Source organism: Condylura cristata, unplaced genomic scaffold, assembly GCF_000260355.1.
Source record: "Condylura cristata isolate star-nosed mole 26May11 unplaced genomic scaffold, ConCri1.0 scaffold00005, whole genome shotgun sequence".
NCBI lineage: Eukaryota > Metazoa > Chordata > Mammalia > Eulipotyphla > Talpidae > Condylura > Condylura cristata.
This window is the reverse complement of record NW_004567106.1, coordinates 32,705,162-32,731,381: the sequence shown is the minus strand read 5'-3', so window position 1 is coordinate 32,731,381 and position 26,220 is coordinate 32,705,162. Positions and strand designations below refer to the sequence as shown.

The window sequence follows — 26,220 nt, the reverse complement described above, 5'->3', positions numbered from 1 at the left end:
ATGTGAGGCTAAAAATAAGAAGCTCACATGCATCCCAGAATTGTGGGTGGGCATGTATATATAATCAAATTAAATTATGCTATTTCCACTTATAGAAGAATCTGATGGCAAAAATTGACTAGAAAACATTTAGTCATATTTCACTTGGATTATGCTTATAAATACCGAACTCTAGACTTGTCAAAATAAGCCCACCAGCATTTCCCTGCTGAGGTGTGAGATAGACAATGATGCAGCATGCAAAAACTATAAAGAGTTATAAAAACATCGTGCCTGGGCCCTCCCTGGTGGCACAGTCAGTTAAAGAACAGCACTAAAAAGCTAAAGCCACTTCAGCATGAGTTTGATCCCCGCCCCAAAGCTGACCCATATGGTGTGGCAGACCTCTCCTGACCCGCCCGCTACTCCCCTCAGCAGTGTACTTCTTCAGTCTGTCTGTTCTGCTCCCCTGTCTCTGGTGAAGCCTCTCACCACCTCTGCACCTCTGGCCTGTACCCCAGTTCTATATGCATAAATAAATAAATCTTAAACAAACAAAAAGCATCATGCCTAGAAAAGCTACAGGAATTCAGCAACCAACTAGCAAGCAGCCCAAAGAGTTCAAAGGGGAAGCAATGTCTCTGAGGAGTGAGGAACGGAGCCCAGAATGAATATATGTTGAATGCAAAGGGAGGCACCTATAGAGAATTTCCAATTTGTGAGGCCCAGATCCCAACACTCAGAGACCAGGTGAAGGGTTCAAAACTTTGGGGCACTGTTTATTTTCCAGTTAGTTCCCTTGAAGTTTCACCATTCTCTGGAAGGCCAGCAATTGTGCTCTTTTCACTAAGAATTTGTTGCTACAATGAGGCGATGAGGTTGGCAGCTTCCAACACACCCATCTGCCAACAAGGGCCATCTGCAGAGAGACACTAAGCTCCAATGCCTGAAAATGAATTTATTGGCATATCAAGGACAAACATCTTCTTGGCTAGACCTACTGAATCTCCAACCTAAGAAGAGGAAGAAATTCTAGACCTACTTAAATCTTTCACTTTCTTTTTAAATTTTAAGTGGAAGACTCATGTACAACCCTGCTTCTTTAATCTCCTTCCCTTGCCTTTTGCCTTGGCTTGCCCAAGCCTGGACCCTGGGTCAGTGATATTACTGTCCACTAGGTTTGGTGCTGACCAGTGAGAAGGAGGGCTGGGAATGGTGCAGAGAGAGAGGCTACCTTTCTTGGCAGGACTGAATAGCTGGTGGCTTCATATTGGCTAATATGTGCTGAGACAAACGACACACTGCTAGGATGTGTTCTTTGTCCCCCTCACTCCCAAATAGCGACAGGAACAGGGTGAAGAAGTCAGCTCAGTTTCCGTGCACATGACCAAGGGGAAGAGGGGAACCCAAGCTGATGGGGCTCAGCCGGCCACACTGCTCCAGCATCTAGATGAATTCTGGCTTGGAGAGAACCTTCATCTCATGCCTCTCAGTTTTCTCCCGACATGTCATTCTGGAATCCTGTGATCTTTGCTCCCTAGAGAAAGAAGACAGCAAGGAGAGAATATGATGTGACCTGATGAAAGGGAAGTGAGGTGTTAGAAGGGATAATCATGAAGAATGTACTAAGGATCAGACACCATGCTAGGAATTTTACATGTAAGATCACCTTTCTTCCCCATCACTCACAAATCTCCTTCCCACTGCTCAATATCAACTCCCAGTGGACAGAGACAATGTTATCCAAGAGGTAGGTATTAGTCCAATTTTAGGAGGAAATTAAAGTTTAGAGAAATTAAATAACTTGCCAAGGTCACACATAATTATGAATTAGCAATATCAAGATTTGAATCTTGGCCACAGCCTCAGACCCAAGTCTTAAACCATTCTACTATTCTATGGCCAGGATTTCCCCACCTTCTGCATATACCTTTTGCAGGAAAACAACTGAAAAATAGCAAAATGACTGAGTAGTTGTGGGAAGGATCAAACTTCAGCCCGGCTATGAATTGTTCACGTAACCCCTATAGTATCACTTGTGAGTTTAATTAACAAAATGGTAGTAATGGCCTATGTCCTGCTATCACCAGCATTTTACTATGGCAATTGATGGGGCAAAGTTTTGGCCAAAAGAAAAATCTTTATGTGACAGTACTGAAGATGCTTGCTGTAGGTGAAGTGAGCTTGGGTTTGACATCCTTCCACTTTTCTAACTTACACTTACCTATCTATGACTTTCTGGATAGCTCTGGAATGAGGAAGATGCATATCTGAGTCCCTGTCTGAGACGGTTGGCATGTCTGCCCCAGGCAAGAGAGCCTTTTACCTGCAAGGGAAGCAAATGGAGCGGCTGAAGACACAGTAGATGAGAGGGTTGATAGCGCTATTCAAGGCAGGAAGGTTCTGGATGATCACAGAAGCATAGAAGCGCTCCCTGGTGTCTGGAAGGAGGCTGAAGTTGTCCAAAATGTCGAAGAGGAAGTATGGACTCCAACAGCAGATGAAGGCTGGGGGAAAAGGAAATGTTAGCCTTAGAGCAAGCCATAGTCCTGGGCTCTCTCTGGTTTGTACTGACTGACTCAACTAGAAGGTTGAACTCATAGGTTTCTTAGCACCTGGCCTCTATCAACAATATTTGAACAGCTGTGTGTGTTCACATTTTCTCAAACACATACACATACATACATACACCTGTACACATCCCACAGACACATTTCTAAAATGGAAAATTCCCTGGAGCTTCTCAATCTGTAAATGTCACTATTGTGACTTTTTATTAAAAATCTGGGAGCTGTGTCAGGTATAGCCTTAGTCTCTCATCCCATATTGCCGAAGAAAACTCAGCAAAATCCTTTGGAGATTCTTTGGAGAACAGTAAGAATTGTGAGGAAATAGTGTGACTCTAGGTTTTAGTCAAGGAAGAAGGCAGTGTCTAATGTTTTTGAAGCACAGTCTGGATTAATCACACTGTTCTCAATTTTCTTTTCCATTTCTAAGTTAGCCACTACAAAAAACACCCATCAATACCTTTCTCCACATTAACTAGTGCATGTGAGACTTTACTTCTGTTTGGCTCTAAATCCTCAGAGAAAATTGATGGGAAATGGAGGCCCCCCAATGTGATGGTTCACGTAATGGGTCACCTTGGTTAGGCTGTAGGATGCCTAGACAGTTCGCTAAAGATTATTTCTGGATGTTTCTGTGAGACAGTTTCTGGAGGGGATTACAATTTGAATTGTTAGACTGAGAAAAGCAGATGCTCTCTCAATGTGGGTGGGCCTCGTTCAATCCATTAGAGTCCTGAGTGGATATAAGTCTCAAATTGGCTGTGTTCCAGCTGGGCATTATCTCCTTCTCCCTTCAGACTTACATTCCCATCAGAATTATTCCATGCTGTGCAAATCTTAGGATGAGAGAGAGAGAGAGCAGTCCTGCTCATGTCCCATACACCCTTTGAATCAATACCCTTATTTATAATTACCCCAGTCCAGAAAGCTAACTCTACTTTATACATGGACACAAATGTTTTCAATAAATACTGATTTCTCCAGAAACAATTCCCTTGTAAGTAGAGGAAAGTTTACTTTAATTTGGAACATCACCAGGATTTGTTCACTTACTCAGAAAATCAAGTCACTGACAAAAATACTAATTAGATTTTTTATATTCCATGAAAACCAGCTGAATTACTTTTCATTTGCCCTTTTTAATGACATCTAGATATAACCATTTGAGTCCTTCTTATTCTTCTAGTGTAGCTGTGCCCAATTTCCATATTGAAATTCACACTGTATTTCTATAAATTATTTCCTTTCCATTCTTATATGTTGAACTTTTATGAACTATGCTAGGTAGATCACATTACATATACATTTCAATTTAGGATGGTAGGACAATAGGAATTATATGTCATATAAGGGACCACTTGGGACTGATGAGACTAGGCATATGGACTGACCCTCTTGGGTGCATCCCTGCTCTCTGACTGAAAGAACCCCCAGGAGCTGAGAATGGGGTTCTTGAACATCAAGGTGTATACTGGCTCTGGAACACATGTATGAAATATATTTTCTGCTTAACATCCAGCAATTGTGTATCTGTGTTTCTGACCATCTGGAAAAGCTAGGGGGTGGTCTTTGATCTGCTTCAGCTGCCTCTGGGAAAGGATTTTGAGCCTGGTGGGATGTATGAGCTTTATCCCTGGTCTTCCTCAGTGCTGTTTTGTACCTCTTTGTGCTGACTGAGTCACACTGCTTGTGGTCTATTTGGCATTTTACAGTCATGTTTTAGAAAGGTGTGACTACTGTTTTGGTGATCTGACAAGCAGTAAGCCTACGACTTGGCTTTCTCAGAGCTTTAAGAGCTGCATGAGGGGAAGGCAGGGGCATTATTTAAGATAAATTAAAAGGAAATAGCACAAATCCTTTTCTTTCTTATATATCCTCTTTACTTTATTCAACAAATATTTCTTAAGCACCTAGTGTGTGTGTAATCTTATTTAAGGTCTTGTTGATAATAATGTAAGGAACACAAGCGCAAAGTCATTATTCACATGGATTTGTTACTCCAGCAGTGGAGATAGTCAATAAGCAAATCAGTATGCAGCCTATAATGGCAGATGGAAGCAGGAACTATGAAGAACAATAGGGCAGGGTAAGCACTAGATAAGGCTCTAAGACTTGTCAAGGTGGATCCTCCCTGATGGCGCAACGGGTTAAAGCACAGCACTATAAAGCAATCACAGCCACTGCAGCATGGGATCGATTCCTGGCCCAGGAGGGGACCTACATGGTACAGCAGACCTTTCCTGTCTTGCCTGCTGTTCTCTTCAGCAGTGTACTTCATCAATCTGCCTGTTCTGCTCCCAACTTAGTCTCTGGTGAATCCTTTCACTACCTCTGTACCTCTGGCCTGTACTCAGAATTCTTGTATGCATAAATAAATAAAATTTTAATGAAAAAGTTCTTATATACATAAATAAATAAATCTTTAAAGAAAAACAAGAGATGTCAAGGAGACCTCTCTGAGGTGATAATATTGTTGGAAAACTAGACAATGTTGGGAATAAACTACTAACTTCTGAAGTCAGAACATTTCAGGTGGAGGAAACAGTGCATAGTTCCCAAGGTGTAGAGAAATAGCAAAAGACCAGGGCAATTGGTAGAGAATGAGCGAGGAGAGTGGTAGGAATGTGGTTGGAGATTTGGCTGGGTCAGATCATGTAGGCCTGGGAAGATGTGGGCTGGGGAGTGTTTCATTACCAATGTGTGAGAAGTTGGAGGCAGATCTGCAGAGCAGTGGTAATGGTATCTGATTCATGTTTGTTTGTTTTTTTAAGATTTATTTATTTATTCATACAGAACTGGGGTACAGGCCAGAGATGCGGAGGGTGAGAGGATTCACCAGAGACAGAGTGGAGAGCAGAACAGGCAGATCGACAAAGTATACTGCTGAGGGGAGCAGCGAGCGGGTCAGGAGAGGTCTGCCATGCCATGTGGATCTCCTCCGGGGAAGGCGGGGATCGAACTCATAAAGAAGTGGCTTAAGCTTCTTAGTGCAGTGTTTTAACCCGCTGCATCACCAGGCAGGGCCCTGATTCATGTTTTTAAAATATTGGCTGTTTTTCAGAGACAGAATAAGAGAAGACAGAAGACCAATTGTAGTTTTTTAGGCAAAAATTAGTGGCAAGAGTTGTATAAATAGTGGGAACTGTTGGCTTTGAGATCTGTTTTTAGGTAGAATCCTAGGCTTGCCGGTAGACTAGATACATGGTGTGTGAGAGAAACAGAATAAGAATTGATGACCCCTTGGTTTCTGGTATGGACACTGGGTGAAAGATGATGTTGTTGAGTGAAATGGGCACAGCAGAGGAAGGCCTACATCACAGAGTGGAGAAGAGCAGGCCAAGGTTTCTGGTTTGTCATGTTTAATGTGAGAAGTGTATTAGGAATACTAATATCCACAAATATCTCAAGTAGAAACCACAGGTAGAATCTTTAAACAAAGGACGTGTTCTGAGAAGGAGGGGCTGGTCATGTTTTACCTAGGAGTCAGTAAGATGAAGAAGGAAAATTGGCATTTGCCATTTTGGAAGTTATAACAATCTTGATAAAGGCGATTTTTTATTGAAATAACAGGAAAGAAAGGTAATAGAAATAGATTACAGAGAATGAGAAGTGATAGTGGAACAGCTGTTCTAGTAAAGAGAACAGTGAGATGTGTTTGTTACTGGAGAGTTCATCAAGGAACCTAAAATAATATGCTTATGTGCAGATGATCCAGCCAAATGGGAATTGGCATAGAAGAGATCATTAGTGGAACAAAGAAAGAAATGGGATTCAGGGCTCGAGTGAAAATTCTGGATTTAGAAAGAAGCTGAGACAACTTTTCTATAGCAATTGGAGTAACGACAGAGTACATGGTAGAGATGCGTGTAATGGGTGGGCTTGAAGGAAGGAGGATGAAGAAGTTGTACTTTAATTATTTGTATACTTCCTTAGTGAAGAAGGCATTAGCTAGAGAAATAAAGGAGAGGAAGTTTTAAAGGTTTGCAGATAACAAAGAATGCACACCAATCTGACACATATTAGCTGGTCCAGAAATTACATATTTGCTGAGATGAGATCTTAATATTAGATAAAAGGAAAGGAAAGAAAAAAAGAAAGGGGTGGAGAAGAGAGGATAAGATGGACTTTAGGGAGGGATTTATAGATCAAACATCTACAAGAGATGAAATGCTATCTTCCTTTTGCTCATAAGCTTAATCCATGGGGACAAATATGTCTTAAAGAAAGCAACAGATCAACTGGGTGAGTTTAGCATCAGCTACAGGGAGTTATGTCCTAATCATATTTTCTCTAAAGTATCTGCCCCATATCCTTGGTGGGAAACTATATAAAGAAAAGAATTTGGAACTAAATGTTGGAGCTTGAAGGAGTCATAGAAGGACTGATAAATTCCACAAGTTCATCTCCATAAAGACAAAGGTAGAAATGCTCACAAACTCCTTCCTTGTTTGGGTTCTCTGTCCCCAGTTCTAGGAATAAAGTTGTTTTTTGAAAGACTTATACAGTTCTGCAACACAAAGAGGGTTGTTGCTTACCTAGAACGATGACAACGCTGTATTTGGTGGCCTTGATTTTTGCCTTTGTGATGACCCCTTTGTTGTAGCTGGTACCCAGCTTTCCATCTGTAGATACAAAAGGCAGAATGACAAAATTAAGTGGTTATGCAGTAAGAAGGTGAAGCCACCACTGCCATGGAACCCTGTGTCCAGTTCACCGACAACAGGAGATGTCCTCAGGGACTTTGGAAGAAACCCAGCTATGGTGGATACCAGGAACAGCTCAGTTTGCAGCTTCATATAAGCAACACAAGTACTTTGGGACAGCTAGACGGTCTCAAAGGCTTGGCTAGATGCCCTGAATCAAGTGAAGTGGGAACTAACCATGTGGACAGAGGAGGTGAAGCTATGGTTGTTCAGCAGCCTCGGACACAGTCACGTTCTGACAAGTTACCCCAGACCTCAGAGACTTTTGAATATATTCCCAAATAGAAACCTGGGTATAATTTCAATCCTATAGAGGTTGCTGTTTGATATTAAAGCACTTGAGGAGTAAATCTAAGAACACCTAGAATATGAACTTAATGAATATAGGGATTTTATAACCTCTACACAGTGAGTGATTAATAAGCGTTTACTGAATGAATGAATACAAACATCTCTCTAGTTCAGAATAAATGGAAAAGCGAAGGTTGGTTAGGATTGGCAAAATTTAGTGCAGTAACTCTTAAGTAAAAGGAGTGAATGGCTGGCAATTTGCGGGGGTTGGTGTGGAGGTGTTAGATGCAGATACTCTAGATTTTGTAAGAACTTTTACCAGCAGGGATGCTGTCAGCCCATGCGGCACCTTTGTGAAAATTGAAGCAAGGTTACCTTCCTCTGGAAGAAGGCAGGCCTGCCCTAGAGCCCACCCTCAGTGGGGAAGCATGGCCAGATGCCAGTCCCACATACCCTGCATTGGGTACCATTGATTAGGGCTCAATGGCATAACCCAGAGGGCCACTCAGGGTCCCTGAGTCAGATGACGCAGGGCGGCTGGCCACTAGAGGCTGGCTGCCGTTCTCACTTGTCCTTACTATATTGTCCAGATTCTATGCTTGACATTTCTTTTTCATTGAGGTAGCATGGATTTATAACACTGTGTGTGATTCAAAGGCATAAGATCACACCTCCTCAGATACATGTCTCTCATCGCCCTAAGCCCTTCACCACATCCCAGTGTGGCCCCTGCTCTTTTTGCTCCCCCTCCGAGTCCCTCTGTTGTTGCATCAATTCTCTAGTCAGTTTAATAGGTTTGTTATTGATTTGGTCTGGACTTTGTTAGCCCACATGGAAACTGGTCCAAAGTTTATTTTTAAACTATTCTATCCCCTCTCCAACCCAATCCAACAAGGAAAGCACATCTACAATGAGATAAGCACTGAAAAAAAAAAAAAGGCTTTTAGAGTTCATGTTGTCTAGGAATTTCAGTCCAGAAGGAAAAGGAAAGATAAACCCCCTCCTCCCTCTATCCTCCCCCCCACCTCCCTCTTCCTTCTTGCCCTCTTCCCCTGTCTCTTTCCCCTCTCCCTTCCCCCTTCCTCCCCTCTTCTCCACCCTCCGTGGCTGAGTGAGATGAAGGGGATGTTAACTAACACTGCCAGGAGAAACTAGCCATGTCTCCATCCCCACCACTGCTCAGGGAGGCTGCAAGCCAAGTGCAGAAATGCCAAAGGCAGAGCTGGGCTCTGGGTGCGTGATCGGGAAAGAGAGAGGGACAGCAGGAATGGCCTCAGCAGAGACACAGAAAGGAGAACGTGTATGCTGTGTTTGAACCAGGCTGAGTCATCTCATTTGACAGGAGCCTGAAAGGACTTTGGTTGGAGGGTAGAGAGAACAGCTAAGGACAAAAAGGACAGACCATGAATAATCTTAGTGAGGGGTTTGGGTTGAATTACTGAGGCTACCACAAGCCAGGAAGCTTCTGAGTGTTTTCTCAGCGTCAACATTGACTCTTGGTAAAGGACAAGCACCAGAAATAATGGGAATAAGGGGCTTTTTATGTGTAATGAGCTGACATGCTAATTAAAATGGACTTTTTAATGCATACTCTTAATGCATACTCTGTAAAGCCCCTTGCAGGCACTATTTGGGCCTTCAATTCTTCTGTGCATTTCTCAGAACCACGAACTCTCAGTCGGAATAAGGAAGCAAGAAGCAGCACCTACAGATGTATAGCAGTGGTTCTCAGCTGGGGATGATAAGCCTCCCCCAAGGGTTACATTTGACATTGACTGGACACAATTTTGGTGGTCACAGTTGGGAATGGAGGTGGTCCTGGAGTCTAATGGATGGAGATGAGGGAAGTTGTGATGCCTAGAAGAGACCCCACTTCTAAGAATTTTCTAGTCCAAAACACTGAGGGTACTGAGATTGAAAAACCCTTATTTCTAAGGTGGTATTTTGGAAAGCCTATTTCCCTTCTTAAAAAAAATTAAATGCAAAGTACCAAACTCATAAAAGTTATTTTGAGGATTAAATGAGAATACTATATTCAGGATGCCAATCCCCATGCTGGGAAGGTGATGAATTATTAATTGGGATGAATGAGGATTGAACAGTATTTCCAGAGAAATATGAGCAACTGAACAGAAGGTCCCGGTACAGACAGTCTATTATACCATGCTGTTAACTGTATACATGAATTATATACCTCAAAAAAAAAATATCGGGGTGGGATTATAACCATGGACAGCAAAGAAAAGGGGCCTCAGATCAAATTATATCCTTTCAAAGTGTCCCCATTTGCTGGAGTAACAACTGATTCTGAAACAGTATGGCTCAGAAGACCTAGTTTTCCGAAAACTTCCCAAGAATCACATTTGTGCTCTGTAATTTATTTAAAATGGAAACTTACGGTACTTTCCACAGGGCAGTTGGGGTGACAATATAATCAACTACCTGCCCTTCGATCTCCCAATGCGATCAGTGAAAAGAGTCTTTAATCTGACCACGCTGGGAAATGCAAAGCCTCCAGCTTCTAAAGATGGCTCTTCAAAGAGAGCTCAGCTACAAAATGCCATAATTCTCCTTTATTGGGAGATAAAAGGATTATTTCTACTCAGGCCTTGGCGCTGAGCTACAGTGAAAAGCAGTTAAATTCAGCCGTCACTGTGCTTTACTAGCTCGTGTGTTCTGGAGGCAGCAGGAACATTAGACTCAGACTGGAAGCAACACGCTACCTTTAGATATTGTAGTTCAAGGACGCATCCCTAGGGGGGTCCCCACTGGAAATGTAATTTGCAAGGGCCAGTGCTTGCCCTTCATTTCCCCAAAGCTCCATACCTCTTGCAGAGACATCTTTTTGTGGCTTGAACACCTGATGGGGGTACCCTGGGATCTTAAATGAGGCAGAATTTATTCCTGACTATAGATCTATCTGTGGACTTACAATGAGGATAGTGATTTGTTTTTTAACGATGAAGTATAACAGGCAACATTTTAAAATAAATATTTCTTTCTATGTTGGCAGCTTTATTTACTTCAAGTTGACTGAAATCTATATATATATTTCACAGTCTTGCCTGATTTCTAATATTTTTAAAATTTGAAATTCATTTTTGAATTTTAATTTTTGTTCTCTTTATCTACGTCTTTAACCTAAATGTTAAGTATTTTAGCACATTATGTCTCATCTGCTTTGCTAGGGGATTTTGGCTACTTCCTTCCCCTTGTATTTTGTTTTTTAATTCTTTGACCCTCTAGCAAACTGGAGGTCACAGCTACGTATGAAAACTTATGACATAACTCACCTAAATGTCTCCTTTTCAGTTCTTCATCTTAGGGGCCAGCAACCCTGATAAATTCATAATAATTATGGTAGACAGCTTAGATGTTCACCAAATTCATTGCTTCCCCCCTGGACACACAGCTAGATTACATTTCCCAGGCACCCTTGCAGCAAGGTGTGGTCACTAATTTCACCTTAGGAAACATGGGAAGAATCCACATGTACCTTTTCCAGGCCTGGCACAGATAATCTATCAGAGTAATCTTCCACCCACCCCTGCTTGCTGGATGTTAATGTGGAGTGGTGTCTTGGCTGCCATCTGTTAAACACAGCAGGAGCATCAGCTTGAGTCTCTGAGTGACAGATGTGGGACAGTGCCCTTCTCTTTGACCCTTGTCAGCTGGATTTTAATTGAGCAAAAAGTGAAATTCTATTTTGTGAAGGATACAGATATTTGGGGGGTTTCTATGTTATAATTGCTAGTGTTTTCTTAACTAATGCAGAAATTGATACTTCATTTGTAGTATTGTCCTAATAAGAAGATAAAATGTGGCTTTGGCTTAATGTTGACAGTCAACAGGTGGCAAGGAAACTGACACTGAAGCTGAGACACTGAAGAGTCATTTGAGAGGAGTGTCACATATGATCCTGGGAAGGCAGACTGTGTCCCTGTTGAGCCTACTGGCCTGGGAACAAAGCTGGTGTAACAGTCATGGTTCTCTAAAGAAGTGGAAACTACAGGACATAGAGAGACATGGGGACATTTATTATAGGAACTGGCTTATGTACTATGGGGGCTGACAGATCCCATGACCTGCCATCTGCAAGGTCTAGGAGACCTAGAAAATTTAGCAGTGCAATTCAGTCCAAGTCTAAAGGTGTGAGACCCAGGGGAGAAGATGGTGAAAGTTCAATCTAAAAGCTGGAGATCCAGGCAACAGACGGTATAAATCTCAGTCCAAAGGTTCAAGAAGCAGGAAGACTGATGTTTGAGGGCAGGAGAAGATGGATGACCCAACTTACACAAATTTTCACTTCCTTGGCCGTTTTTGTTCTTTCCAGGCTCTCAACAGATTAAATGATGCCCATTAAATGGTGAAGACACTCTACTGTTCTTAGTCTATGGATTTAAATGCTTTCAGAACTCCCTCAGGACATATCCAGAAAATATGTTTTACCAGTTACTTGGGCATTTCTTACCCCAGTCAAGTTCACACATAAAACTAACCATCACTACTGGTAAATAAAATGTTGCTAGTATATGTTGATTGTTACCAGCTCTGTATAGCAGGGTATTAGAAAAACAAACGAGCTCAGATAGGCAATGGTTGATTTATGAGCAAAGCAAAAGCAAGTTAAAGGCAAGCAAGTTAAAATTCTAAGATTTAGAATCTTACAGAGTTGCAACTGTTAATTGGTTTGGCCTTCATGGTACCAACTACATACTTAGTGTAACCCAGTGCATAATGAAAATGCAGCCATCAGTAAGCCAAACCTGTGCACCTGATGAGGATGGAGGCCCTGTGCCAATGATCAGACCCCCGAAATAAGCTCACCCTGGCTCTCAAGTACAACTAAAGCATTGAAAGATTTTAACCAGCAATGACCTATTAAAATTCTTTCTTGAGCTGAGATCAAGCTAAGTATGTGGCATCTTGTTTCAAATGCCTCAAAATATTCCATTAGGTTGTGAGGTAGGGATAAAGAGAGGAGCCAAGGAGACAAATCAGACCTGAGAATTTTGCTAAAAATTACATCTGTATGTGGTTGCTGGAACATAAAACTGATGAAGCAACTAGAGTTGTAAGTTGTTGAGAACTGATATTATCAAATAAACTGTGAGTTTCTATTTCCTTGTCAACACTTCAGAAATATCAAACTTTAAAATTTGTACCAATCCTGTGGGCAGAAAATTATTATGTAACTAAGGTTAACATGTACACTCCCTTGACCAATGAAGTTGAGAATTTTTTTTTTTTTCTGATCATTCCTGTTTTCTGTTCTGGGAAATATCTGTCTTGTTCATTTTTTAAAAAAATCTATTTATCTTTTACAGCTTTGAAAATTGATATTTATATATTCATTTATTTTGGATACTGATCTTCCCTGAGGCAGCCATATATACTACACACAGCATCTCCCACTTTCTCATATGACCTTTGAAATCAACTTTATCCATCATTTTTTCCATGCTTTCATCTTTTTAAAGAAACTCTTCCTTATTCCAGGGTCTAAAAATACTACCCTAAATTTTCTTTTAAAATGTTTGAAGTCATGTGTTTTACACATAGTTCTTCAGTTTCCCCGTAATTTTATTTTACCTATGGATTGAAGTAAAGCTACCTTTTCATTTCTTTCCGTACACTCTGATACATGTCACCTTCTCATATGCGTGTATGTCTATTTTGGGGCCTTTTAAATTTCTCTTTATCTATTGTGTCAGTACCACATTCTACTAATTACTCTGACTTCATGACAAACCTTAACACTCAAGGTAGTAAACCTTTCCTACCTATATCTCTGTCACTTCTACACCTCTAGGAGTGTTTTGGTTATTTCTGGTTCTGCCTTTCTCACTTATATTTTAGATTTGGCTTGTCAAGATCAATAAAATATCCCATTTCAATTTGGAAGAGCTGCAATAATTTGTAGACCAATTGGGGAGAATCTACATCTTACTACCCAAGAAAATGTTATAAGCTTCATTTATTTATATCTTTATATTTTCCCATAACAATTTTATGTCTTTTGCTAAGTATAATAACTTTTAGAGAAGGCTTTTACTCACACTTACTGATAAAGAACAGCTCTTTATCATAGAATTATCTTAATTTTATGTAGCTGGATGTAAATAGGATCCTAACCCAGTTCCTAATCCCTTCTGCCTCATTTAACTTGAGACATGTAATGTGGCTATGGCTTGGTTCACAACACATCTTCCAAGCCCTAGTGGCCAAATGCTATTGCACATTATATTGTCTGTTTGCAGGTTCACCTCCTCAATCCATGTCCTCATGCAGGAAATGCTCTATTTCTAGAAGTGGATACCTCTGAGCACCAAGAGCTTGCTGATTTATGAAATGTACTTAAAAGAGAAAATCTCCTCATCTATATTGTGCCCTCCCTTCTTGTTTGTGGAAAAGTCTTTAGAGCATTTGTTTAATAATTATTTTCTATCATTCCTGTGGGGGTAAACTTGACATATTTGCCAGTAATAAGAGTGCTTCTTAAACCAACGATGGCTTCAATTTTGCAGCCTGTATTTACAGAGTGAACTTCTGTCCACACTAATCACTGTTGATGTCTCCTTGCTGATGAGTAATTATCCTGGGGTGCTAACACTACTGGAGATTCTGTTTCCTAGCCAACTCCAGAGCTGCTTCAACAACAGACAGACAATCAAATACGTTCCATTTATGAAAAAGATACCAAGAGTATACAGACTTTTGAGACTACCATCTGCCTCTTTCCACAAAGGGGTCACTGATGTTGATATAATGATGTAGATGACTTAAAATTAGGTGTAATAGAGATAGAAACCTGTATAAAGAATAAGGACTGGTTGTAGCTGTTTCTACCTCTTAGCCAGGGCTGAGTGACAGGGGAAATACTTGGATTCTGCCTCAAAATCAGTTCTAAGGGATTCTCTGCTGGCACAGCTCGGTTAGGTTCAAAGTCCCCCCTTCCTTTGCCCAGTGTTCAGGGAGAAAAGCGGAGAAAACAGAGCATGTCCGGGCTAGCTTTAGGCGAATCTGATGTGCTGACTGGTCCCTGATTTAACAAAGCAGCACGATTATAGCCAAGAAACCCAAGCTCACATGTGCTAGAGGAAAATCTCTGCAGAAGCAACAAAAGTCAAGAGTTTGGCAGTGCTAATCAGAGACGTACCTGAACAGCTGGAAGTCACCATCTCTTGGACTTTGCTTTTAACCCAAATAGTTCGGATCACAATGGTATAGATGACACTGTGGAGAGGATGAGAAAATGATAAAAAGTCTGGGAAATCCCTACTCTAAAGACAGAGAGAGGACTATTCCTCCTTCCCTGCGGGTGAGGTGTTGAGGGAGGGAAGGGTCCTTTAACAAGGGCTGCCTCTCCACTTGCAGATTATAAAGTCACAGTAGATTGCAGCCTTTTAGATGAGTAGGTGATGGCCTTGCAGAGTTAAATTAGACTGCAATATAACTCAGATGGTTAGAGGTATAGGTGGAATTAACATCCAAACACAGGATCAGAAAGATTTAGGTTTGTCATCAGACACATTATTTGCTAGTCCTATGACCTTGGCTTCTGCAGCCCCATGACTAGTCCTATGTCCAGGCCATTCTGTGATTTTCTCCTTTTCATTTTGGTGGGACCTATGACTTGTTTCTCATCAATGCATTGGGTTGAAGGTGGCAGAATGTCTGTGATTACATGAGCCCAGCACCATCTGACAAGGTCCTCATTGCTGACTGAGGAAGCAAGCTGCTGTGTGTCCTGCAGTGCTGCACTTTAACCTGTTGTGCCACCAGGGAGGGCCCAGTCTAGAAAACTCTAAAGAGGAGTTAGTGATCAGATTGGACAGCAAAGTGCCAAGCACAGTCTGAAATTAGCAGAGAGTCACTGCATGTCGTTTTCTTTTCTCTCTTCACAATTTTTCACATAATCCTACCCGTTTATGTGTGTTATAAAATGCCCCCAACATGAGAACATTGTTTATAATTCAAAAGCATCACCAAAGTTTGTATCTTATGTACATTTTGATAAATACAACAATGTATACCCTTTTTTAATGTTATATGACATTTCAAATATATTAAATACTTCCACTAAAATTTTTGGGACAAAGCACTACCTTATATTTTTAAAACTACACTAACTCCCTCTTGAGGAACACTGTTTTGTTTTGTTTTGTTTTTTAATCAGAGCACTAATAAGTATTAGCTGACAAAGCTCTAATAGCTTTAGATGATTTTTAAAATATGACTTCATGGCTTTGTGAAATCCATTTTTATTCTCATTCAGCAAACTTCTCTGAGTGCTCCAGAAAAGTTCAGGTTTTTTTTTGATCACCCAATTCTTTTTTATGTACCTGCCTAGGAATATTTCTACCCTTTGGAAAGCATATGTCTACATTCAAGAAAAAATAAAAACATAGTGAGTTAATTTACCATAAGTTGAATATTTTTAAAGGGGGGAACTGCTTCCCCAATAATTATCAATACAAAGAAAGGTTATAGCCAGCATGAGATGCAATTACTGATGCAACCCCAGGGCTTAATTGATCAATAATTCAAATATTTATTGATCATCGCTCACATACACAATGGAAAATTAAGAAAGGTCTTCTGTGTTAGGGGTTTAGAGACAAGTTGCCCCTTCTCATCTTCTTAGGCCCAATCACGTAAGTAGAAATTCAATGCCAGCTTTACTGTTAGCCAAAAAATTCTTAAATAGAACTCCACTTTTTTTATTCCCCAAACCAGGCACACCAGGTTGTAGTCATGCATGAGGAACATCTCTGAGTTTTCTTTGTTGCCTTCTTCTCCCTCATCCTTACATCTAAGTAATCAGCATGCTTTGTGGATTGTCCTTTCAAAATGTCTCCCTAACCTGTACCTTCCTCTCCATTGCTGCTCCTCAATATCAATTCAGACCATTACAATATTTTTTTTATATATTTAAAAAATGTTACTGTTTTAAAATTTTTCTGTAACTTTTTTTTTGTGTGTTAACATTCATTGACAACACTGTATACGAATTAGGAGGATAGGCCCACAACTCCTCAGATGTATGTGATCACAGACACCCACCATCAAAATACCGATAATCCTCCACCACAATCCAATGGACCCCTCCCCCCATCTTCCTCACTGATAATTGTCATTCCACCTACCTCCCCTCACAGATTCTCAACTTTTTCCCTGTGTTGACAGGAAGAGTAAATAAGAGCAGGCCAAAGCTAACCCTGACTCCACAGATTGTACACTGTTGATTTTAGGTGAGTGTGTATTCCAGTATTTCCCAGCTCTTTGTGTCTGCTATGTTCTTTTCTTGAAATGATATTTGTTTTTAAGATTTATTTATTTATGTAGACAGAACTAGGGTACAGGCCAGAGGTGCAGGGGCGGTGAGAGGATTCACCAGAGACAGAGTATATAGAGAATAAGCTGACTGATGAAGTACAATGCTGAGGGGAGCAGCAGGAGAGTCAGGAGAGGTCTACTGTACCATGTGGATCACCTCTGGGGCTGGGACTGAGCTCATGCTGAGGTGGCTTTACCTTCTTGGTGCTGCTTTAACCCAGTGCCCACCATGGAGGGCCCCTCTTGAAATGATTCTTTAAGCCTATTCTCTATGCATCACTTTGAGTTGAAGCCATCTATTCCCCAATGATAATTAGCTTGCCTTCCTTGAGAACTCAATGATGACATAACACTAGTTATACTTACTGAATTGGTGAAGACACACACACACACACACACTCGCCCACACATCCATGTATTTATAGCATGTATGAGGGACTATGTGCATGATAGTCAATAAAGTGAATAAACTCTATTTCTTTTCTCTATTTAAGCTGGAAATTAAGAGAGTACTTTCAATGAAAAACTACAGAATCATGCTCAGGGAGTCAAGTGTGGTTAAAAAGGAAAGAAAAAACTGATCTGAGTCTCAACTCTGAGAGGTAGGAACTGTAATAACTGTTTCCAGGAACTAGTTAAAAAACTAGTTCAAAAAATTCCCTCCAGACCTGGTCTTGGCTCAAGGGGGAGGAACTGATAGAGGCCAAGTTCCTCATAGAGAGGCTCTTTCTGCCCCAGGAACTGGCCATGGAAGAGTAAAGCTAAAGATGTACTGGAAGGAGATCCTCAGAAAAGCTCTAAGACAGAAGGTCACTCTGAATTGCCATGGTTCTGTCCCCCTGGGGCAAGGAATAGGATTTAAGGAGATCTTAGTGCAATGAAGGCTGAGAGAAAGCCACTTGTAAAATCATCCCCTTAATCATCAAATTATACTTTGCTTTTTCCAAGGACACTAAAAAATGCTACAGGCAGGTTTGAGACGTCCTGGTGGGAAAGCAGCTTGAATTAATGGGGGCAATTTCAGACAATGAGCGATCCACAAGATAGAGCTGGTGAGACAGCATATTGTCGGCCACGTGGCTCACAAGCTCTCTCTGCCCTGCTGAACAGGGGTTGTGACTGATTTCGTGAGCTGATGGGAAATCAATCAGGAGAGAAGCAAGGACACGCACGGCCACTGGAATCGATGCATCAGTTGCCTGTGACAATCTGGAGTCGTTTCCTTCAAAATGTTTTCTTACCATTGCAACTAGCTTCTTTCCACTTCGATGTGCTCCTTCTTTGTGACTTTGATTGGCTGCACATTTCTTCCCAATGTGACCATGGGGAGACGAGGGCAGTAAGTTGAAATAAAATGTTGGTGTTAACTTGTTGATTCAGCAGAGTTGACTGAACCATCTCCAGCAAGGCTAGCAGACTGGCGTGGGGATGGTTTGGCTTCTGCTCATTTTGACCTCTAAGGACAGAAATCAGGCAGCTTCTCTGTAGCCCTAAGTTTGCTTGTGTGAGAACTTGGGGACTATGGGATAGAAAACTTTTTTCCAACTTTTAGTATTTTATGAGACTAAGGATGAGCAAGAGCAAGATCAAGTGATTCCTGTAAAGCCAGATATATTTGAAAAATATCCAACTCTTAATAATAGATAAATATATATTGAAACAATAAGTGTTTTTTTTTTTTAACCTTTGGTTGACAAATACTTGGTGAAGGAGCACCGCTTTTCTAGAGGGCCATTTGTGAAGATGCATTAAAAGTCTTAAAATGAGCATCTTCTTGGTTTAGCGATTTCACTAAAATGAGTTCTAAGTAAATAATCACATACTCAAGAACAAGAATTTCAAATAGAAAATTCTTATCATGGCATTATTTATCATACCAACAACCATAGGCTGATAGTCCTTCACTAAAGGGAAATAATCTGACACCACAGGGCAGACTAGGGAACTGGAAGGGTGTTGCTCATGTGCACACTCACCATGCTGGACCCTGTAGTCCCCTCTCCCATCCACAAACACAGAGGCCACACCACCAAGTCTGACTCTACTGACCAGGTGGATGTGGTTGTATCAGCTTTAAGACTTCTTATGTCTCACCAGTGGCTTCAGGATGAGTGGAATGTCCTATCGCTTGGTTGCCATGGCTGTCCTTTCCCCTTGCCATGGGAAAGAGCTTACTGCTAACTTCTCCCTTCTTGTTACTTCTTGCCTTTTCATTCCCTGTCCCCGTACCCACTCTGATCTCTAGTCACAAGGGAGCCTGCCTAATAGCATAAGTGTCAGCCACCTAGCAAAATGCCTGCCAGTTTTCACAATCAGCAAATGTCAATACCTTCCTTCTTATACTAAATGGAGGGATGGGACTTAGCACATTGTAGCTTTAGATAAAATTGTGTGGCCTGGCCATGTCCCCCAAGGACACTGAGAATTGTAGGACAATGAGTGACTACAGGAGAGGAGAGCAGTAGTTGGTGAAACAAGAACATCCCTTCACAGGACTTGCCTGCTGGTCTATTACCTGAGGATTGTCAGAGGGATGAAGTAGACCAGGAAGGCCACGATGGTCATGTATGGGGTCCAGTAGGAGTCGTCAGGCCACAGGGCCCAGCATTGAACTTCACCATTGGAAAGTTTCCTTTTCCCAAATATTATCAGGGTGGGAATGGAGAACAGGAAAGAGAGGCTCCAGGCAATCACGATGAGAAACTTGGCTTGCTTTTCTGTTCAAAGGAAAGAGAGGGATTCCTGAGTACCTGGAAACATCCCTTGGGAGCACACTTGGAGATATGTGTAAAAAGTAATCACTACATGACAGAAACTCTAGACCTCTCAGGGCCTCAGTTTCCACATGTGTAAATGGGGTTAACAGGACCTGCACATGGGGCTGATACAAAGATCAAAGAAAGTACTCATACAGAAGTTAACACACTCCCTAGCACAAGGCTCCATGCTCCCCAGTTTCTCCTTTCCTTCTTTTTCCATGATTATCTGACTTGCAATGTTGATGCACCCATTGCTACAGTATTAGGGAGCTTAGTTTGGATCATATATATGTGATAGGATGCTGTGCAAATGTGGCCTCTGGTTATCTTGCCAATGGATGGAGATCTTTCTATTGTTCTGGGAAGCATGGTGACAATGTTTGAAAGGTGTTTGCCAACTGGTAAGATTCCTTATTTTTTAAACAAACAAGGAGGCAATTATAGAGCACTGGGCTCTGGAGAGCAGGTTCAATCAAATCAAGTCTAAAGCCTGGTGAATATGACCTTACATACTAGATTTGGCCTATTTCAGATATAACATTCTGACCTTTGACAAACCCCTAATTCTCTGTTCTTTTCTATGGTGGGATAAAAAATATTTTATGCCATGGAGAAAGAAAGTCTCTTCCACAAATGATGTTGAGAAAACTAGAAAGCTATAAGGAAGAAAATGAAAATCCGATCACAGTCTATGCCATACACAAAAAGTAACTAAAAATGTATGAAAGATTTAGATGTAAGACCTGAAACCAAACAAATATGTAGAAGAAAACATAAGCAAAACACCTCATGCAATATAGACTTCAGGGATGTCTTTGGGGACTCAACTACAATGGCCAGGAAAACAAAAGCAAGAAAAGACAAATCCGATCACATCAAACTAATATACTTCTGCACAGTGAAAGACACTGTCATTAACATGAAAAGACACCTTATTGAATGGGGGAAGTAACTTGCACATCATACATCTGACCAGGGTTTAACATCTAAGGTCTGCAAAGAACTCATACAACTCAACAAAAGGAAAACAAAGAACCCAAACAAAATAAGGAGAGAGGATCTAAACAGACATGTCTCTGAAGAAGACATACAGATGGCCTACCGGCACATGGAAAAGGAAGGGCCCATGGACTGTGATGAAGGTTTGTGGGGTGCTCTGTTGATGTCACCCAGCTGAGAGCATGTGAGCCTGTACCCTTAACTCATACATTAGTGAAACTCAGTGTTACTGCAATAAAAAAATAATAAAATTAAAAACATCTTTGGTAGTCATTCGCATATAACATATTGATTGCACATATAAAAATGAGTTTATAATATATATGCTGCTGAATAAGCCAATTAATTATTCTATAAAAATATTGTGCAATCTTTTTCATGTCAAATCTGCATCTATACAAATGGCAGTCACATTTTTTCATATAGGAACCTTTCTTCTGATATAATGTTATCTTCAACTCAGGACATCCAGGCTCAAGCTGGGTGACAGTCAGACCTTCCAAACTTATCCTGGAGTAATTCCACAAAATGAGTCCTCTGGGGATCAGTGTATGAAGCACAATTTGAAAACCACCCATAAAAGAACACTTTTCCCATGGTTATACCAAACTCCAATTTTATAGCCAAATAATATAGTCTGTTATTCAGCATTTAATAGTTTCCAATTATTTTTATTATACATAACACATATATACATCTTATGTATCCAAATGTATCATCCTAAAATTATTTCCTAAGGAAGAACACTTAGCAGATTTTGACAAAGATTGTTCAATTACTCCCAGAGGAGTCTAGTGCTTTGACTCCCACCAGAGGTGTCCCTCCCAGTACTGAGAGGATTGCATGTTTGAATCTTGTTTTCAGGTTTGTATGTTTTCCTATCCTGAGGTTTAATCTGAGTTCTAGTTATAAAAAAGAGCATTTTTTTTCTCAATAGCTTCTTGTCCTTTGCCTTCATATAGCCTTATTTCTTTGCCAGACTTATTTATAAGAAGGATGTCAGCTTTTTGACCTTTCATATAGAAGCTTCTTTTTTGTCATTTTGCTTTTTAAGTATATTTGTAGTCTTTATTATTTATATAAAGAATTTTAAATGTTTCCTACAGTAAAGCTGTGCACATTTCCTTGGTTTCTGCTATTAGTTATATTTCTAGAAAGCTCTTTTCTTAATCAAAATTATATCAGATTTTTATCAATCCTCATACTCTTTCATGTTTAAAATGTTTACTTCACTTGAGACTCTAGCCACAACATGGCAGAATAGAAAGGTTGGGATTACCCTTTCCCTTATAAATCACTAAAAAATTTTGATCATAAGAAGATCCAGATGCCATCCCATGATAGAGTCCCAGGACTTTCCCATGAGATCTTGGACTAAGATTGATGTCTGTAGAAAAAAGAAAATATCAGATAGTTTCACTTATAGGAAAAAATAGGGAATCAAATGAGGGATCGTGGGGGAAAAAGACAAAACTAGCAGGCAACTGCAAGTTGGAGACATGCAACGGCGGGGGCAGGAGGGAGAAGGATTGAAACAGGGGTGGGATGTGCTGCTTCATGGGTGACTCAGTGGTGGGAATTTCACACCTGGGAGGAGAACGCAAATTGTACAAAAATGAATAATGATGTCATTTCTATCTATCTATCTATCTATCTATCTATCTATCTATCTATCTATCTATCTATCTATCTATCTATCTATCTATCTATCTATCCATCTATCTATCATCTATCAATAATCATCTATCTATGTATCTATCTATATATCATCTATCTATTATCTATCAATCAATCAATCATCTATCTCTCTAGCTATCTTTCTTTCTATCTATCTATAGAAATAAAAAAAAAGTTTGATGGTCTCTGAGGGTAAGGAGTGAAGAAGCTAAGGGGAGCATGACTGGGTGAGTGGCTACCCCAGCCAGCAGAACAAGCTGGGGGCTGGCTGCACAAGCCACAGAGGGGGTATCTGGGATGCTGTGAAACTCCAAGGAGGAGCTGTATGAGAGTGGACACAGACCTGCCTTGGGGCAGGGAGGACTGCGGTGCAGACCCAGGAAACTAGGACCTCCTTAATCTAAAAGGGCACAGAAATCCCCCTTCCTCCTCCTCTCTCGCCCTCCCAGAAGAGATCAAAGGGAAGCCAGGATGAGCCAGGCCAGACTCCATGAAAAGTCCAGAGCAGAAAGAGGACTGGTGAGATAACTCATGAATCCCTTGGGAAATTACACAAATGCCAGGCAGCTACTGCAGCCTTGCAGAAGTGGCAGTGTAGGTGGGGGCTGGGCGTGGGAATGACCAATGCTGAAAGCCATAGTGACAAACTAGCATATGCTTGCTGCCACTCTCTGGCACTGCATGGATCCCAGCCAAGCACAAATCAGACCCAATATGAAGTTGGTAGTCCAGACTTATCTCTTCTCACTGGGAGCTTGAGCTTCACAGATTCAACCCATGGCAGAGAAGAGAAGTGGGGAGGTGGAGGCACAAAGTTAAGACAGCCTAAGCACGGAATACAACTTGCTGTGGAATGAAAGAAGACTAGGTAGAGGTGACTAATTCCTCTCCTCAAACTGAGACTGAGAATCAAAGCCCCAGATCCTCTCCTGCTCCCACCTTAGGCGCAGGTTAATAAAGAAGAGAAATAAACAAAACTAAATCCTCAGTGCTCCAGTCACACACACAGAGTAAATAAAGTGACACATGCCTAGAAGCCAGGGGCATCTCAACACAAGATGGCAAAGCAAAATGAGGAGAGAAGTCCTGGGACAGTCATAGACAGGCTACAGAAATAGTGGCCCTCTCCCTGGTGGCTCAATGGGTTAAAGCACTGCACTAAGAAGCTAAAGCCACTTCTGCATGAGTTCGATCCCCGCTTAGCCCTGGAGGTGACCACATGGCGTGGCAGATCTCTCCGGACCCGCCCGCTGCTCCCCTCAGCAGTGTACTTCGTCAATCTGCCTGTTCTGCTCCCCACTCTGTCTCTGGTGAAGCCTCTCACCGCCCCTGCACCTCTGACCTGTACCCCAGTCCTATATGCATAAATAAATAAATCTTAAAAAAAAAAAAAAAAGAAAAAGTGGCCCTATCAGACGAAGACTTCAAAACAATATTGAAAACACGCCCAAATTATGATTTCCCTAACTTAGCCCAGACACTCTCCAGGCAAGGAGAGAGTGGAAGAATGTGTTCAGAAGCCTAAAAAACAAGAGCTGCCTCCCAAGCATGCTCTCTTCTACAAAACTGTCACCAAGTATGAAAGTGAAATTAAAGCTTTCCCAGACAGTTAATGGAATTTATTACCACCAGATCTGCCCTTCAGGAAATGTTGAAGGGAGTTCTTCTACAAGGGAAAAATAAACACATTTCTGAGTAAAATGGTGAGCAATACAAAACCCAAAGCATGAACAAGAATACTTAGTCAACAACAAAGCACTAAGGGGGAGGAAGAAATGGACAGGAACTTCATAGTCAAATGTCAGAAGCAGGCCAGCTTAGAAAGGATTTAAGACACAGGAGTTAGGTAAAACGTCCTAGCTAACATTCCACAATAAAGATCCACAATGAAAAAAACAAAGAAACTTAGAAATACTAAGAAAAGGTACCCAGGAAACTGAAAGTAGGGAGAAACAAATTAAAAAAGAAACAAACATGAAACAATCAAAAATCAAAGACAAAAATGACTGATAATAAGCAGTTCATTCAATAGTCACCTAAATATGAAAAATCTGAATCCACCCATAAAAAGACAGACTAACAATGCAGATTAAAAATTTGAGCCACTGAAAATTTGTTTATAAGAGACTCATTTAAAACCAATTGCAATGGCTAATGAATTAATCAGTGATGTTTATGTAAGGATACCTCCCTAAAAAAAAAAAAAAAAATAGAAGGGGGCTTCAACTTCCAGGTTGGTGAAGATTTAAGGAGTCAGCATATCTAGAGAGCACACTCTGGCCTTTCCCCCTCCTGACTCTATATTTCTATCATCTTGAAGTTCATTTGTATCCTTTAACATCATTAGGAATAAATTGGTAATCTGGTGAGTTAATGGGTTTCCTGAGTTCTGTGTGTAGTTCTAGTAAATCAGCTGAACCTGAGATGGGGGTCCTGGCAATCTCTAATCTGTATTTAGTTGGTCAGATGATAATAAACACCCTAAGTCTGAGAAGGTAGGGAACCTCTAAACTGTGGCCAGTTGTCAGAAGAGCAAGTAAGGCACTTGTCTGACATTTGTGAATGGCATCTTTAGATATCTTTCAGTAGATACATATAATTGGAATTGAAGTCTTGGATATCCTAGTGATTGGGAGAAGCCTGCCCATATCTCACTAGAGTTGGTCCAGGGACTGACAGTGCAGGGGGCTTTTCTTGGTTAGAGTCTGATTATCAATTAAAAACTTCTGTTTAATTATTTGTTATGGGTTAAGGAGGAAAAGGTGTTTCTGGAAATAAACAAGCTGAGGTGGGAGTGTTCATTTCTTTGGACAGCTCAAGATGAAAGGACCCAAACTGAGTCCTGCAAAACACCTTCCTCAAAGGCTTTGGTTATCCACAGGTAGCATAAACATTCTCTCAGCTTCCCAATCTTTCTTTTTTACATAATTTTGGAACACTCAGACCCACAAAGTGGAAAAAGAGATAGAAGGGAACAATAAATGGAAGGGAAAAAACCATTAGTAAGAGGGTAATGTATTTAATTTCAGGGGTCTTCAAACATGTAGGCAGAGTGAAACATTAAACCAATATCCAAACTGATTCCTGATCACTTGGTTAATCCAGCTTACCTCCTTGTAAGAACTTCATGGGGTAAACGATGGCATGGTATCTGTCAATGCTGAGGGATACCAGGACGTAGGTGGAAGCATAGAGCAGCACAACCTGAAGGCAGGAAGAAGAGGAGGTACATGACTTCGTCGAGGTGAGGGAACACATGTAGTGGGTATTTGTGCTTTTATGAAACCTAGGCGCTGAACCAGATGGGGGTGAGGTTTGGGTTAGGAACAGTCATTCCACTGACAAGGTAGCTACTTGCTCTCCTTTGTCTGGGAATTACCCTTGTTAGTGGTGACAGGTGGGGAAGCTCAGCTCTTCCTCTTTTATTCACTTGGCTTCTTGAAGATTCTGTGTTTCAAGACCAGTCCCTCTTAACATTTGCATGGTACATTTGTTTGCAATTGACTTTTAAAGCTAAACTCATTTTCTCTGCTACAATTGACATTCCACCATAATTAGAATAAAAGTTCAGTTGTCTTTTATCAGAGTGAGTTGTTGAGAGATGATAGAATGATTCTGGTTCCAGGAAACCCATGTGCTGTTTTGAATCATTTGTCATCATCTGTGCTGTCACCCTCAAGTCCCCCTCACCACTCAATTCTCTAGCAGAGAAAATGAGTTAGGGTCAGTCCCTGGGTCTTTCCTCCTCCTCTCTTCTCTTCTTTTTATTAGCCTCGTCCATACCTTTTAATTACCCTGTGTACAGTGTTACTTGCATATTTCTGCAGGGAAGGAAGTCAGAAAATAAGAGATACATATCTCTTGTGAAAAAGTTTACTCAAAATGCAAAAAAAAAAGAAAGAAAGA

General features: G+C 40.9%; 1 protein-coding gene across 1 annotated transcript in view; it reads right to left on the bottom strand.

Annotated features, from left to right (window-relative positions):
• Positions 1–1,077: 1,077 nt before the first annotated feature.
• NPSR1 (neuropeptide S receptor 1) overlaps positions 1,078–26,220 on the bottom strand; it is a 125,167-nt gene continuing 100,024 nt past the window's right edge. Inside the window, exons 4-9 of the mRNA XM_004676849.2 lie at positions 25,425–25,518; positions 19,395–19,596; positions 14,700–14,776; positions 7,082–7,168; positions 2,306–2,486; positions 1,078–1,516 (exon numbers count right to left, since the gene is read on the bottom strand). Coding sequence (XP_004676906.1) covers positions 1,426–1,516; positions 2,306–2,486; positions 7,082–7,168; positions 14,700–14,776; positions 19,395–19,596; positions 25,425–25,518 — 732 coding nt within the window. The 3' untranslated portion in view covers positions 1,078–1,425. The remainder of the gene's footprint in view (positions 1,517–2,305; positions 2,487–7,081; positions 7,169–14,699; positions 14,777–19,394; positions 19,597–25,424; positions 25,519–26,220) is intronic.